Here is a 15,462-nt window from a genome sequence, read left to right on the forward strand (position 1 = left end):
TGGGAAAAATGAGTGGCCTCTGGCTTTCCTTCAGGACCCCTAGAGAACCTGGAGTGTCTCCCAGATGGTCTCCTAGTGCTAAGCTCAGGCAGGCAGTCAACATTTATTGAGGACTGACTGCATGGAAATCCTGTTGAATTCAAGGCTGAAGGTACCGCTGTTATCACAAAGACAAATCAAAAAGGGAATCTGTTTCATTTCCCTCCAAAGAGCTGATGCCTCTCTGGAAAGGGACAGTGGATTGGGCAGTGAAGAAACTGTCCAGTAGGTGGCTGGCATTCTCTAGTCTAGAAGTAGCCCACAGTCCTTTCCAACTGTTCTATTGAGCAGTCTTGCTGGTGAGAGTTGTCACGTGCAGTCTCTCCTGCCTATAGGATCTGAGCTTTCCAAGAGCAGTTTCTTTGCCTCACTTTAAACCTGTCTTTTTTAAATACAGGGAGAGACGGGGAATGACAGCAGCAGTCAAAAGTTCTGGCCAATTGCAATCAGACAAAGTCAGGCTAGTGCTTAGCCTGGAATAGCATACAGAGGAGGTAAACTAACCAGACTGAATTCTGAGCATGTTCTCTCTCTTTTTTCCTACCCTGGGCTTTCCTCGGATTTTCCTTTTCTTTTCCAGTCTTTTCTTTTCTTTTTTTTCTTGACAAACTTACATATTGAACTGTTTGGTTAGATGAATCTGAAGAACAGAGCAGATTCAGGATCAAAAGCCTGGCTGGCATGTCTCAAATGCCATGGTAGGTGAGGACTCCTGCCTAGTGATGTTTTCATTAAAGAAGATAAATTGCCCAGCATAAAACTTAGCCTCTCTTCCATCCAAAGGCTGTGCTACAACAATTTCTTCTTAAGAGCACCCAAGAGCTCGCTTGGGTGGCACGAAATTAAATGATGGTACAAAAGGAATGCCTTTTCGTGGATTTGGAAGAAGAGGACTTTATTAGTTGCAACATCTCTATCCACAGTGAAGATATCCCTCTGAGGAATGACGGGTTCAACCCAGGATTCCTGTATATCATCCCAGTTGTGTATGGGCTCATCATTCTCATAGGACTGGTTGGCAACATTACCCTGATCAAGATCTTCTGCACAGTTAAGTCTATGAGAAACGTGCCCAACTTGTTCATCTCCAGCCTGGCTTTGGGAGACTTGCTTCTACTCATCACATGCGCCCCTGTGGATGCCAGCAAGTATTTGGCAGACAGATGGCTTTTTGGCAGAATTGGTTGTAAACTGATCCCCTTCCTCCAGCTCACTTCGGTTGGGGTATCAGTCTTTACACTCACAGCTCTTTCTGCAGACAGGTAAGTGTCCTATTGAAAGTCTAATCTCAGTTTTTGATTTTGGTGTTTTTGCTAACGGCCCCGTCCCTGTACAGTCGAATTCCCTGTGTTCATACTGAGTCCTTCAGGAGGCTGGGCTCACTGGCAATTGGGCTGTCTCTTCAGGGTTTACTTCTGGAAGTTTGCTGGTAAGAGGTTTCCAAGGAAAAAAAATAAAGGAATGGGAGTGAAAAGGAGGTAGCATCACGTAAATGTCCTGTTTTTCAAATGGAATGAGAGAGAGAAATACACATTCAATGGGGGCTTGGACTGATGTATTTCCTCTATGTCATTGCTTTTAACTTCCCTCCCCATCCAAGTTTTTAAAAGAAAGCTATTGAAACCTGGCACAGTTTATATTTCACACAAAATATTCCTCCAAATAGCATCGTGTATGTAAGGAGAATATTTTCTTAAAGAAAAGCAATAAAGGACGAGTTGGTGTTATGTCCTGCCTTTTCCAATCTATGCTTTTAGACAGATCTAAGAGCACCAATAAACAGATTTCTTTGAATTCATTTCTCCTGGACAGCTCGACTTTTTCTCGTGGCTAAATTCCAGTGTGAGTTTGAGTGAACTGAACAGTTTGCACAGTGAGGTCTGCTATGTGGATAACTCTGTAGTGAAACTTCACACGAGGTTGAATTTTTGAGAAAGTGATATGCAAGTTGGAATCCTGTCTTGTTTTCGTTGTTCAGGTGTGTTTGACTCTACGTGACCCCATGGGCTTTGTTCATGGGGTTTTCTTGGCAAAGATACTGGGGTGATTTCCCACTTCCTTCTCTGTGGTATTCCTATTTTACAGATGAGGAACTGCAGCAAATAGGGGTTAAGTGACTTGCCCAGGGTCACAGAGCTAGCAAGTATCTGAGACCAGATTTGAATTCATATCTTTCTGACTCCAGGCCCAGTGTTCTACTCACCATATCACCTAGCTATGGCATGCTAGGAGTGGCTAATTTGATCATGTTATTCTATGCACACTACCTCTGGAATTTAGTCCAACAAGATGCATCCTTCTGAGAAAAAATTGAACATGATTTTTTTCTCCCCGCAGGAGCTCTTCAGGAATTGGTATTCACACAGCAAATATTTATTAAATACCTAATTAAAATAGTAGTTGCTTTAAGAAACAGGTTAGAAAATATATGTAGTAAACTCAGATTTATTCTTTTCTGAATGGCTTAATGGACTTTGACTAATTAGTTATCTGTGAGGTTTCTCAGAATTTCAAAGTCTGAAATCTTTTTTCTTCAAAATACTATGAGTAGGTCATGGTACCAAGTGAAAAGTAATGTTGGTGTGAGGTTTCTGGGAAATGCCTTCTAATTTTACCTCCAAATCAAATCTCAATGATTCTCTTGTTGAAGAAGTTTGACATACCGAAGAAAAAAAGAACAACCGGTAAAATAAAAGAACTTGTTCCCTTTGTAGACTTCTATCAGAAAGAAATGTGGTGTGCTGCCCTGCATGTGGGCTGGTTCTAATTTTGTAATCTGATTTGGATCCTAATTTGTTATCTGGCTCTGTGGAGTTTTGTATAAATAAGAGAGCATGTTTTCTGTCTGGACAAAGGCACTAACGCTGCTACCTGAAATGTGCTGCTACTCCAAACAGCAATTTCAAAAATAGACAAAGAACAGAGAAAAGGAAACAGAGTTCTGACACCTTCCCTTATAGGACAGGGCTTCATTTATTCAGACCCTTCTCCTTTTCTCGTGTAACCAGTCCTGTACACTGTTCTGCTGGGCTTCAGTGGGCATAGATGACTTTAGATGTTGAGACCACAGCAGAAAATGTCTTTTAATTCCCATTCAAAGTTTGAGGTTGAGGGCTAGTTGAAGGCTGGGGGCCTTCCGAATGAGATTTTTAACTAAATACAGGAAAGAAGATACTTTGCCACCTGGTTAGGAAAGGAATTGATGCAGCTGCCTTTTTCTTTTCTCATTTGTTGCCTGCTGTGTAAAATTAAGGGGAAGGGAAGGAATGAGAATAAAACACTGAACTGATCTCCAGGGTTTCAAACCTTGGCTAACTTTGTCATTGGCAGAAATGAAATCTCTATTCCAATGTGTCTTGGGGTCAAGAAGGAGAAGAAGCCTTAGATATATACAGAATGCGAGGCATGCCTAAATGTGCCAGGACACCCATCTCACCCTCCATGTTTGCCTAAGGAAGAAACTCAACTCTTGCAGGGTATAAATGCTTCTGTCTAGCTTAAGCACTTTCTGGAAACCCCAGGAAGGTTAATTGCCGAGAGTATTGCTGGCATGGCTATTATGATAAGCAATGTGCCGTGAGCTTCAGTTTTCAGAAACTCACATAAAGCAGTTTTTGTAGTTGTTGATATTTAGTTGTGTTCAACTCTTCATGACCCCATTTAGGGTTTTCTTGGCAAAGATACTGAAGTGGTTTGCCATTTCCCTCTCCAAGCTCATTTTACAGATGAGGAGACTGAGGCAAACAAGGTTAAGTGACTTGCCCAGGGTCACACAGCTAGTAAGTGTCTCAGGCTGAATTTGAACTCAGATTCTCTTGACTTTCAGCTAGGCACTTTATCTACTGCACTACCTAACTGCCCCATAAGGGAGTAAAAGGAGAATCTTTACAGAGTAAATATTTTGAAATTTCATTTCCACGTGATGCTGTTTCTACTTCAGAGATCATTCCTATTTGCCACCCTCTCTCTGTTCCTCCAACCTTGAATTCTGTCCCTAGGACTCTGGGCTAATACAGGTGAGTTTTCACTTTATCTCACCTGGAACCCGGCACCTACAGCCGTCTTGGCCCTCTCCACCCCATGTTGCCTTCCATTCTTCTTTTTCATCTCCCTCATAAGTATTATCATCACTTATTAGAATGTAAGCTCCTTGAGGGAAGGGACTGTCTTGCCTGGCACATAATAAATACTTAATAAGTATTTTTTATCTAGTTAATTAATTAGCTACCTACATTTGATGAGCGCTTTTTTTTTTTTTTTTTGCTTTTTGGAGGGCAATTGGGCTTAAGTGACTTGCCCGAGGTCATATGACTAGTAAGTGTTAAGTGCCTGAGGTCAGATTTGAACTCAGGTCCTCCTGACTCCAGCACCAGTGCTCTATTCACTACCACACCTAGCTGCCCCATGATGAGCAGTTCTTAATGGGGAATGTCACACCCCATCCTTACAAAGCCTCGGTGCCTCAGAAATACTAAGTGCCTTCTGAATGTGCGCTAAGTCAAGTAACTTGTTCACACAAGAGAATGGTAACTCCAGAACTAGAATTTAGGTCTTTAAACTTTTTAGCTCAGTACTTTTTCTATTACTTTGTATTCTCTGCCTCCCAGAATCCCTATTTTCTCCAAAGCTGCTCCAATGTCACATCCTGCATGAACTCATTAATCATGTCATCGGTTGTTAGCCCCTTCACACCCTCCCCCACAATCAACTCTGTTGTACTTATTTACATATGTATACACACCTATGAGGGACAGCTAGGTGGCACAGTGGAGGGAGTGCTGGGCTTGGGGTTGGGAAGACCCATCTTCCTGAATTCAAATCCAGGCCCAGACAGTTACTAGCTGTGTGACCTTGGGCAAGTCAGTTAAGCCTGTTTGCCTCACTTTCTTCCTCTGTAAAATCAGCTGGAGAAGGAAATGGCAATCCACTCTAGTGTCTTTGCCAAGACAACATCAAATGGCATCATAAAAAGTCAGACACGACTGAAACAACTGAACAACAGAAACACATCTTTGTGTATGTGCCCTGTTAGAATGTAAACTCTGAGTACGGGCACTGTTTCATTTCTGCCTTTGTTCATTGTTTATCGAGATACCTGACACATGAGGGGCCTAATGCTTGGTGATTGATTTTTTATAGCATGTCAAGCAGTTATACTGGATTGTGAATCTTTCCAAAGCAAGGAACATAAACCTAGGGAAAGTTTTAAAGTTGAACAGATTGGCTTGCTAGTAGTGCCCTAATATTTCATATCATTTGGGTTTGCATCATAGGAATGAGATCAGCACCCATAAATGAGACTCTAAACTGGATGTACTTATGTAACCTTCAACAAAGTTCAACTTTAGCCAATGTTTAGTTAGTGCCTAATATTGGCAAATTGCTGTGGTAGGAAGTGGGAAAGAAACAAAGATTTATAAAATAAAATTTTATAAGACATAGTTAAAAAAATACTTATTGTAGGGGTGTTTAGGTGGCGTGGTGAATAGAGCACTGACCCCAGCCTCAGACACTTAACACTTACTAGCCATGTGACCTTGGGCAAGTCACTTAACCTCAATTGCTCTGCCTCCCTCCCTCCAAAAAGCAAAAACAACAACGACAACAAAAATAACTTATTGAATTACAATGATCCCTGCCTTCCAAAAATTTACACTCTAATTAGGCATATACGAGAAAAACATAGAAATAACAACAATAACATTTTAAGTTTGCGAAGTGTTTTACTTCCATTATCTCATCTGACCCTCAGACCAACCCTGCGAGGCAGATGGTTATTAGTATCCTTGTTTTACACTTGAGAAAACTGAGGCTGAGTGAGGTTAGGTGACTAATCCAGGGTCATTTGAACTTGGATTTTCCTGATTCCAAGTCTGGCACTCCGCACAGAGATGATTGAAAACTATGAATCGTGTAAATCTAGTTTTATATAAGACCCCAAAGGAAAAGGATTGTGGCTAACCAGGGAAGGTTTGTTAGAGGACGATGTACTTACGTTAACCTTAAAGGACAATTAGGATTTTAACAGATGGAAATGGAGTAGAAAATATTCGAGGAACATAGCAACTTGTTAGCAAAGGGATTGAGCCTGGAATGCATGGGGCATTGCAGAGGTTAGCAAGTAATTAAATTTTTCTGGAATATAAAACACATGAGGGGGAATAGTAGGTGAAGAAATGAGAGAGATGAAGGGGCTCTAGAGTGGGGAAGGCCTAGGATCCCAAGCTAATTATCTTGTCGCTATTCAGCATGTACTTTTATGCATACGTGTTTTTATTCTTTAATATAATTAAGGTGTTTAAACGAAGGGACTGTTTCATTTTGGTTTGTGCTTGGCACAATGCTCGATACACAGTAGGTACTTAATAAATGCTTGTTGGTTGATTGATACTGAATTTTATTTTGTTGGCGGTATGGAGCTATTGAAGGATTAGATTCGATTTTATCATTTGTAGATGATTAGGTTTGTATATCACGATTATTATTCTAGCAGTAGCATAAAAACTAGATTAGAGTACGGGGATAGATGAAGCAGGAGGCCTGGTTTTTTTAAATATTTTTTTCAATTCAATTTTATTTTATTTTCAGTTCCAAATTCTTTCCCTCCCTCTCCCTTTTACTCCCCATTAAGAAGGTAAGAAAAACAAAATGTATTACAAATATGTACAGTCCTATAAAACACATTTGTGCCTTAGTCGTATTAAAAAGAAAAGAACATAGCCTTCAGTTTGTACTCTGAGTCCATCAGCTCTCCTTCTGGAGGCAGACAGCATTCCTCATCCTGAATCCTTTAGAGTTAGAGTGGGTCATGGTGTTGACCAGAGTTGCTAAGTCTTTCACAGACAATTATCTTTACAATATTTCTGTTAACAGTGTTGATTGTTTGCCTGGTTCTGCTCGCTTCACTTCGCATCATGTCACACAAGTATTTCCAGGTTTGCTGAAACAATGCCTTATCATTTCTTAGAACACAATAGCATTCCATCACAACCATATACCAAAATCTTCTCAGTCATTCCCCAATTTTTTGTGGGGTTTTTTTGGAGGCAGGGTAATTGGGGTTAAGTGACTTTCCCAAGGTCACACAGCTAGTAAGTGTTAAGTGTCTGAGTTCAGATTTGAACTCAAGTCCTCCTGATTCCAGAGCCAGTGCTCTATTCACTATGCCACCTAGCTGCCCCTGTCATTCCCCAATTGATGGGCAACCCATTAGTTTCCAATTCTTTGCAACCATAAAAAGAGCAGCTATAAATATTTTTGTACATATATATGCTTTTTCTTTTTCTTTGATCTCTTGGTGTTATAGATTTAGTAGTAGTATTGTTGGGTTAAGGGTATGCACAGCTCAATAGCTTTGGGGGCATAGTTCCAAACTGGTTTGCAGAATGGTTAGAATAGTTCATAGCTCCACCAACATTGCATTATTTTCCCACATCCCCTCCAGAATTTTTCATTTTCTTTTTTTTTGTCATCTTAGCCAATCTGATTGGTATAAGGTGACACCTCACAGTTGTTTTAATTTGTATTTCTCTAATTGTTTGTGATTTAGAGCATTTTTTTCTACAAGACTTGATAGCTTGTATTTCTTCCCCTCAGAAAGCCTGTGAAGAAACTATTGTAATAGTCCAAATAATGAAGGTCTGAAATAAAGTGATGGAAGTGATATTGTGGAGAGGAGAAGATACATGAGAGATTGCAAAAGCAGAAATGGTAGGGCTCAATAAGTGATTAGATGTGGGAGTTAAGGAAGAAGGAAAGATTATATAGAACATTAAAGGTGGGAATGTGGGTGAGTGAATTGTTCCAGTGATGGGAAATAAGAAAGGAAAGATGATGTTAATTAAGTTGTCAGGGGGAAATAATTTCATTTTGGACATGTTAAGTCTAAGTTGTCCTTGTGTTATCCAGTTGGGGATGGTAGTCTAAGATGTAGGTCTGAAGCTTTGCAGAAAAATCAGAACTGCTATTGATTAGAGAAGTGCAAATCAAAACACCTCTTAAGTAACTCATCTCACCAGTCAGATTGGCTAATATGACAAAACAGAAAATGATAAATGCTAGAGAAGATGTGGGAAAATTGGAACACTAATGCATTGTTGGTGGAGTTGTGAACTGATCCAACTATTCTGGAGAGCAAAGGGTTATAAAAATGTGTATACCCTTTGACCCAGTAATGCATCTTCAAGGGTCCAAAGAGATCATACAAGTGGGAAAAGGACCCGTATGTACAAAAAGATATATAGCAGCTCTTTTCTGGTGGCAAAGAATTGGAAATCAAGGGGAATTCCCATCAGTTGGGGAATGGCTAAATAAGTTGTGGTATATGAATGTAATGGAATATTATTATGCTATAAGAAATGAGGAACATATAGACTTTATAATAATCTGGAAAGACTTATATAAACTGATACTAAGTGAGGAGAGCAGAACCAGGAGAATTTTGTACACAATTACAGACACACTGTATCTGTGATGACATTCTTCTCAGCAATGCAGACTCATGATGGAAAAGGCTCTCCACATCCAGAGAAAGAATTATGGAGTCTGAATGTAGATTGAAGCCAACTACTTGCTTTCTTTCTTTTTTTGTTTTGTTTCTTCTTTCTTGTAGTTCATTCTATTGCTTATAATTCTTTACAACCTGACTAATGTTTAATGTGAAGGCATATGTGGAACCTATATAGGATTGCATGCCGCTTTGTGGGGAGTAGGGAGGAGGAAAGGGAGATGGAAAAAAAATTGTGGAACTGAATATCGTAAATTAAAAATAAATAAACAAAAGAAAAAACAGTACTATAAGGTTTAACTATTTTATGGATATGAAAGGAAAACAAAAAAAAAGCAAAAAAAAATGAGAGCCCACTTGTTATTGACAAATATGATACATTTGGTCTTACTCTGTTTGAAAAAGAATGGTTAAAAGGTGGTTTGTGATAATATGTTGAAAAAAACATTCAAACCTAAATGGCTTATTATCTTTTGGCCATGGGTGAAAAAATAGTTCTTTGACTTATCAAAGTGCAATAAACTATACTACTGTTAGTTACATCACATTTGTGTGAATTAGACTTTTCTGCAATAGCTGTTATAAATATAAAATATTTTCTTCAATTAGTATTTAAAAAAATTTAAGTGGCAGTATCACCAGTGATGTATTTCAATGGAAAAAATTTCACCTATCACATTAGTTAGCAGTATATTATTTTAGTTATTATTACATATTATAAATGTGAAAATCATAAGTGATTACTAAATAAATATCTTTCCATATTGTTTTATTTTCATTATATGTTGACCATTGGTATTATAAATTGTATGTAACAATTTCTTATTTTTATTTAAATAAAATGCACTTTAAGAAAATTATGGATTAAAACAGTAGATTAAGACCACTGGACTAGTCCACTCATCATTAAAGGAAACTTCATTAGAAAAAAAGTTAGAACTGGACAGCCAGCTACATTTTGATAACAGTTGAAGCCATGTTAGTAAATGGGTTCATGAAAGTAGAAAGTTTGGACAGAAGGGACTAAGAATATGACCTTGGGGGGGGGGAGTTAAGGAACAGTAACATTAATGTAACAAAGGAAAATAGTCAGAGAGAGAGAAGGTGCTCCTGGAGAATGGTTTCTCAAAATTCAAGGGAGAAGAGAGTATTCAAAATTCCAAGGAGGCTGTCAAAAGCATTAAAAGAGGCAGAGAGGTCAGTCCGTCAACAAGCATTTATTAAGGGCACCCTTTGCACCAGATACTACCTAATATCCTGGAGATAAAAATACAAAGAATGAAATAATCCTTATTCTCAAAGGGTTTACTTCTAACATGAGGACTGAAGAATGACCTTTGAATTGTATAGTAAAAGGGTCACTGGTGATCTTTGAGAGAGCAATTCTTTTTTCCTTTTAAATTTTGCACTTATGCATAAAAATTAATACTTCCATTATCCAAAGTAGCATAGAAAAAAAGATAGTACATGAAACAGGCGTATCCAATATATAGTTTGCTCTTTTTTTAAGCATGTAATAATTTCAACATGCTATCTTCAAAGCTGTCTTGGCTGTGTTTCCTTCTGAACATCTTTCTGTTCTTTCCTACCCATTTTCTTTTAAATGCTTCAATAACCTTCTTTTCTTTCTTTTTGGGGGGGGGGCAATGCTCTTGCCATCCTTATTTTTCTTCCCCCAAATATCCCTCCCTCAATAGAAAAAAAGAACAACTCTTGTAACAGATAAGCACAATCAAACAAAATAAATTCCCTGATGACGGCATCTGGGGCAGCTAGGTGGAACAATGAACAGATAAAGCACTGGGCTTGGAATCAGGAAGACTCCTCTTCCTGAGTTCAAATGCAGCCTCAGACACTCACTAGGTGTGTGACCTTGGGCAAATAACTCAACTCTGTTTGCCTCAGTTTCCTAATCTATAAAATGAACTGGAGAAGAAAATGGCAAACCATTCCAGTCTTTTTTCCAAGAAAACCCCAAATGAATGCACAGAGTCAGACATGACTGAAACAACTCAACAACAATGGTCACCTCCAAAAAAACCATATGCCTCATTCTGCACCTTGTGTTCATCACCTCTGGGTCAGGAGGTGCGTAGCCAACTTTATCATCAGTTCTCTGCAGTTTGGGTTGATCATTGCATTGATCAAAGTTCCTAAGTTTTTGAAAGATGATTTTCTTTAAAACATTATTGCATAAATTGTTTTTCTGTTTCTGCTTACTTCACTTGTAATCAATTCTTCCAAGTCTTCCCAGTTTTCTTTGAGATCATCCCTTTAACCATTTCTTTGGAGCAATAATATTGCATTACATTTATATCCTGCAATTTGTTAAGTCATTCCCCAGTTGATGGGCACCCACTTCGTTTCTAGTTCATTGTGACTATAGAAAGAGCAGCTATAAATATTGTGTACACATTCACCCTTTTTCTTCTGTATTTGATTTCTTTGGCATGTAGGCCTGGTAGCAGTGTTGCTTCTTTAACGGAAATACATAGATTTCTGACTTCTGAAACAATTCTCGACAAATTCATGGTACACATATGAGCTATACGTGTATATGTTCCACAGCTTTTCCTCTCCCCTACTCCCCAGCTCCTCATCAACCACAGTTTTCCAGTTTTCACCATCTATGCAAATCTGATGGATGCGATATGGAAAGGGTTGTTTTAATTTGCATTTCTCTAGTAATGACTAGGAGCACTTTTAATACAAGTGTTAGTTTTGTTGTTTATTTTTCCCTTTTGAGAATGGTCTGTCCATTTTCTTTCATCACTTATCTATTGGAGAATCGCAGAGAGAATAGTTTCAATATAGTGATGTAAAGGGAAATTTCCAAGGACTAAGGTGCGAGTGGGTGATGAGGAGATCATAACAAGTACAAAACATTTTGGAAAAAATCCTTCTATGATAAAATTATTTCTGTCAGAACTGTATGCATACTTGAAACAACACTGAGTACTTATCAGTGCTCCAAGGACACAGTCTATGAATATTACCCTTAAAAGAGTTCAGGAGGCTTACAAACCTTTTATATGCACACCTAGACAAACACACACACACACACACACAGGTGCGTGTACTTACACGCTTGCAGAATCTGCCTAGTGATATTTTAAAAACAGATAAATAAACTTCATTATTTGTCAAATCCATGCTTTCTTTTCAACTTAATTCTCATGAGTTTAACCAGATGCTTTCTTCTAAACTTGAATTAGAGTCATATACCTATAACACAGAAATTATAGAACAGAATGGAAAAAGCATTGGTTTTAGTCAGAGGATCTGGGTTCAGATCTTACCTCTGACACCTGCTTGTGTGACTTTGGGCAATTCATTTAATCTCCCTTGGCCTCAGTTTCCTCATCTGTAAAATGAGGGGTTGGACTAGATGGCCTTTGAGGTCCCTTCCAGCTCTAAATCTCCAATCCTATTAAGTCTCTGTTGTTCAGTCATGTCTGACTCATTGTGATCCCATTTGGAGTTTTCTTGGCAAAGATATGGGGGTGATTTGCCGTTTATGTCTACAGTTCATTTTACAGAGGCAAATAGGGTTAAGTGACTTGTCCCACATCATACTAAGTGTCTGAAGCCAGATTTGAACTGAGGACCTCCTGCTCCAGGACTAGTGGTCTACCCAATGTGCCACCTAGCTATTCTCAATAAGTCCCATCTATATATTTCTACAGACTCCAAAACACCAGGAAATACATATTGAGGCAAATTTATTTTGTGTCCCTGTCTTCTCTGAAGTTTAAACTTTCAACTAATTAAGAGCTAAGTTTAGCACTTAATAAAGTATAGGAAAATATGTGAACCACATAAAGCTATATAGACCTATGTGTTATGTTAACATATTCATTTTCCAGTTAGATTGTAAGTAAGCTCTTTGACTGCAAGGACCATCTTACATTTCTTCTTTATTTCCCGTGGTATCCAACACATTATTCAACACATAGCAAGAACTTGATGAATATTTGTTGATTCATCGATGACTCTGTCAGTAAATGAGAACATAAAATTCTGTCCAGCTTTCTATCCTCATTTATTCATTCAACATATAGTTCTGAATCACCCTCTCTGCTTAGTGAACTATACTAGATTCTGGGAAAAACATTAAATTTAGATGACTCCATCCTGACTGTCTTGGAGCAGTATAGTCAGATAATGATGGGCAGCAATAACATTTTTAAAGACACCAATGAAGAGACAATGGTAATGATAATCATTTCTCACAGTTGCCCAGATACAACAGTGATCCATAAAAACTTTAAAATAGTGTTTTTTATAAATATCTGACAAATAATATTTGTCAAATACCTGAAAAATAATCTTCAGGCTACATGGAATAAATAGCTTTTAAAGTATTCAGTTCCAACAGAGAAAATCAGTGATGTAGGACTTTTGACAAAGTCACGCAGTGACTTGTATCAGGATCATTTCTATCTGAACTCCATCAAAAAGGAATGAGAAGAATGAGATAATTATAATGTAATAATGAGAGGGCATTTATTGTTTATTAAGTGCCTACTAAGTATTAGGAATACAAACACAGAAAAATAAAGATAGGTCCTGCCCTCAAGGAGCTTAATTCTAATGGGTGTGGAGAAATTATAATACAATAATAATAACTCAAGCTTATATTGTTCTTTGTGAGTAATTTAACTTGATGCTTGCCTTGCTTGCTTGTGAAGCTTTAAAAAATAATGTTCCTGTCCGTGGTTCATAATTCTGATAAACAAGCCCAAGGCTTGTAAACATTTCTAATGGGAAAGACAGCACAGCCGACCACTAGTACCTATCACAAGCAACCATAACCCTCCTTACTGACTCAACAAGCTTGTGGTGCCCTCCCCCATGCCAGCTCCTTACCCTATTAGGACACTGTAGCAGCAAGCACCCTAGCATACCCAGAATGGCTGCTAGCACAGGTTTTTTGATCTGCTTTTCTAAAGGAAAGCAATTCAAAAAGGGTTAACAATCTTACGTTAATCAAACATATATCATTTACCTAGTTCAGGGGAAAAAGTCAGTACCCTAAACTTCAGAGAATACAAACAGAAGTTACAAGCAAACAAAACAACAGAGAAAACAACACAATTCAACAGACAGGACTTCTAGCTCTCTGACAACTAGTAGTCACCAGAGAGAAGCACCAACATCTGGGTTTTCAAAGCTGGGGGGGGGTGCTCAATGTCTAGAGTCTCATCTGGCCAAATCACAGACCTCTTCCCAAAGTGAGCCCCAAAGCAAAACCTCGGCTCAGAGGTATATACAGCCTTCTCCAGGGTCAGAGAACATCACAACCCTCAGGATCCACTTGACTGCAAAGTAACAAAAGTTGTGCCTCCTGAAAAACAAGCCACCCTCCAAGCCAGCTTCTTCTGTGGACTCTGCTTCCCTTCAGCAAACTCCTTCCACCACAGGCTCCAAGTGACCACATTCAGCCTATTAGGGGGCAGAGGTTATTTTCAAACCAGGGAAGGTCCTCAAGTTCAATTTGGGCTTATAAGGGGGCAGGGGAGATCTTCAAATTACCATGACCATTACAGACATGGAGGAAATAAAATAGGTCACCTCCTTAGAAAAGATTGGGGAACTCAGATCCAGAATGTGGGGCAGGGTAAATAGTATCAAAGGGAGGGTAAAACACAGCCGCTAAGTTCCAGGCTTGTGACTGGTAGTAACTTTAGCATGAGTAGGGCTTAAAGGCCCTCCATAATATGGCCCCAATTTACATTTCCAACCTTATTTCCCTCGATTTGTCTACATGTATTCTATATATATATATCAGCCAGAAAGGTAGACTGAAAGTAGCCCAGTTATCTTGTCCGTATTTGTACTTTTTCATATACTACTCCAGACCTGAAATACTCGCTATTTTTTTCTACATACTCAAATTTTTTGTTGTTGTTCAGTCATGTCTGACTCTTCAGGACCCCATTTGGGGTTTTCTTGGCAAAAAGTACTACAGTGATTTGTCATTTCCTTCTCCAGTTCATTTTACAGATGAGGAAAGTAAGGCAAAGAGGGGTAAGTGACTTGCCCAGGGTCACACAGCTAGTAAGTGTCTGAGGCCAAATTTTAATTCAGGGCTTCTTCACTCCAGGCCTAGCATTCTATACACACTGTGCCACCTAACGGATCATGATCCTCACTTAGCCTTAAAGGCCCAGGTCATTTCATCTCTTTCATGGAGACCTCAGTAATTTTCTCTTTCCTAAACTCATAGTACTTTTTCTCAGTAATATCCATCATTTGACAATCAAACATATACTACCTTGGAGAATAACTTCTATTATATTTTATTGTATCATTATTTAATTTTTCATATTTTTAAGGCTTTGCATACTGACTTCTCAACAAAACCATTGCTTCTTGAGGGCAAGGATCACATCTTGTGCTACAGTACTTAGTGTGTTAATTCATTCTACAAAAATTATTTATTAAACACCTACTATATCTGGTCTTTCCCCAAGCCTCAGTTGCCTCAGTTGTGAGTCCATGCCCATTCAATGGCTAAAGGCTAGTCTCCTTAACTTTTCTCTTGCCATTGGACTCTGATGACTTTGGGCAGCTCAGCCTCCCTTTAATCCAGTTCACTGGCAAGTCAAGACATCACCCTTGTGATGTCATTGGTCCTTTTTGAGAAGGAAAAGCAACAAGAAATTACATCTGGGCCCGTGCTAGCATTGAAGGAAAAAAAATCACATTTACTTCGTTCTTTGAGGTTCAAAAAATGTTTACCTCATACATGGTTACATTATTTTTTTTTAATAAAAGGAAAATGGTAGGAGGTGCTTTCATAGCTATGTCTAGGGAAGGAATTCTTAACCAAATAAAAATAGAAAAGATCCTAAGGAAAAAAATAGTCTGATTGCATGAAGTTAAAAATCAATCAGTAGATAAATTTACCTTCT

At 38.5% G+C, this 15,462-nt stretch overlaps 1 protein-coding gene across 1 annotated transcript in view; it reads left to right on the forward strand.

The window, feature by feature from the left end:
- The first annotated feature begins 414 nt into the window (after window positions 1-414).
- Window positions 415-15,462, forward strand: part of GRPR (gastrin releasing peptide receptor) — a 48,776-nt gene continuing 33,728 nt past the window's right edge. The window contains exon 1 of the mRNA XM_069100494.1: window positions 415-1,301. Coding sequence (XP_068956595.1) covers window positions 886-1,301 — 416 coding nt within the window. The 5' untranslated portion in view covers window positions 415-885. The remainder of the gene's footprint in view (window positions 1,302-15,462) is intronic.

This window comes from Petaurus breviceps, unplaced genomic scaffold (genome assembly GCF_028583685.1).
Source record: "Petaurus breviceps papuanus isolate PSGF00001 unplaced genomic scaffold, PetGlider_PUasm1.0 419, whole genome shotgun sequence".
NCBI lineage: Eukaryota > Metazoa > Chordata > Mammalia > Diprotodontia > Petauridae > Petaurus > Petaurus breviceps.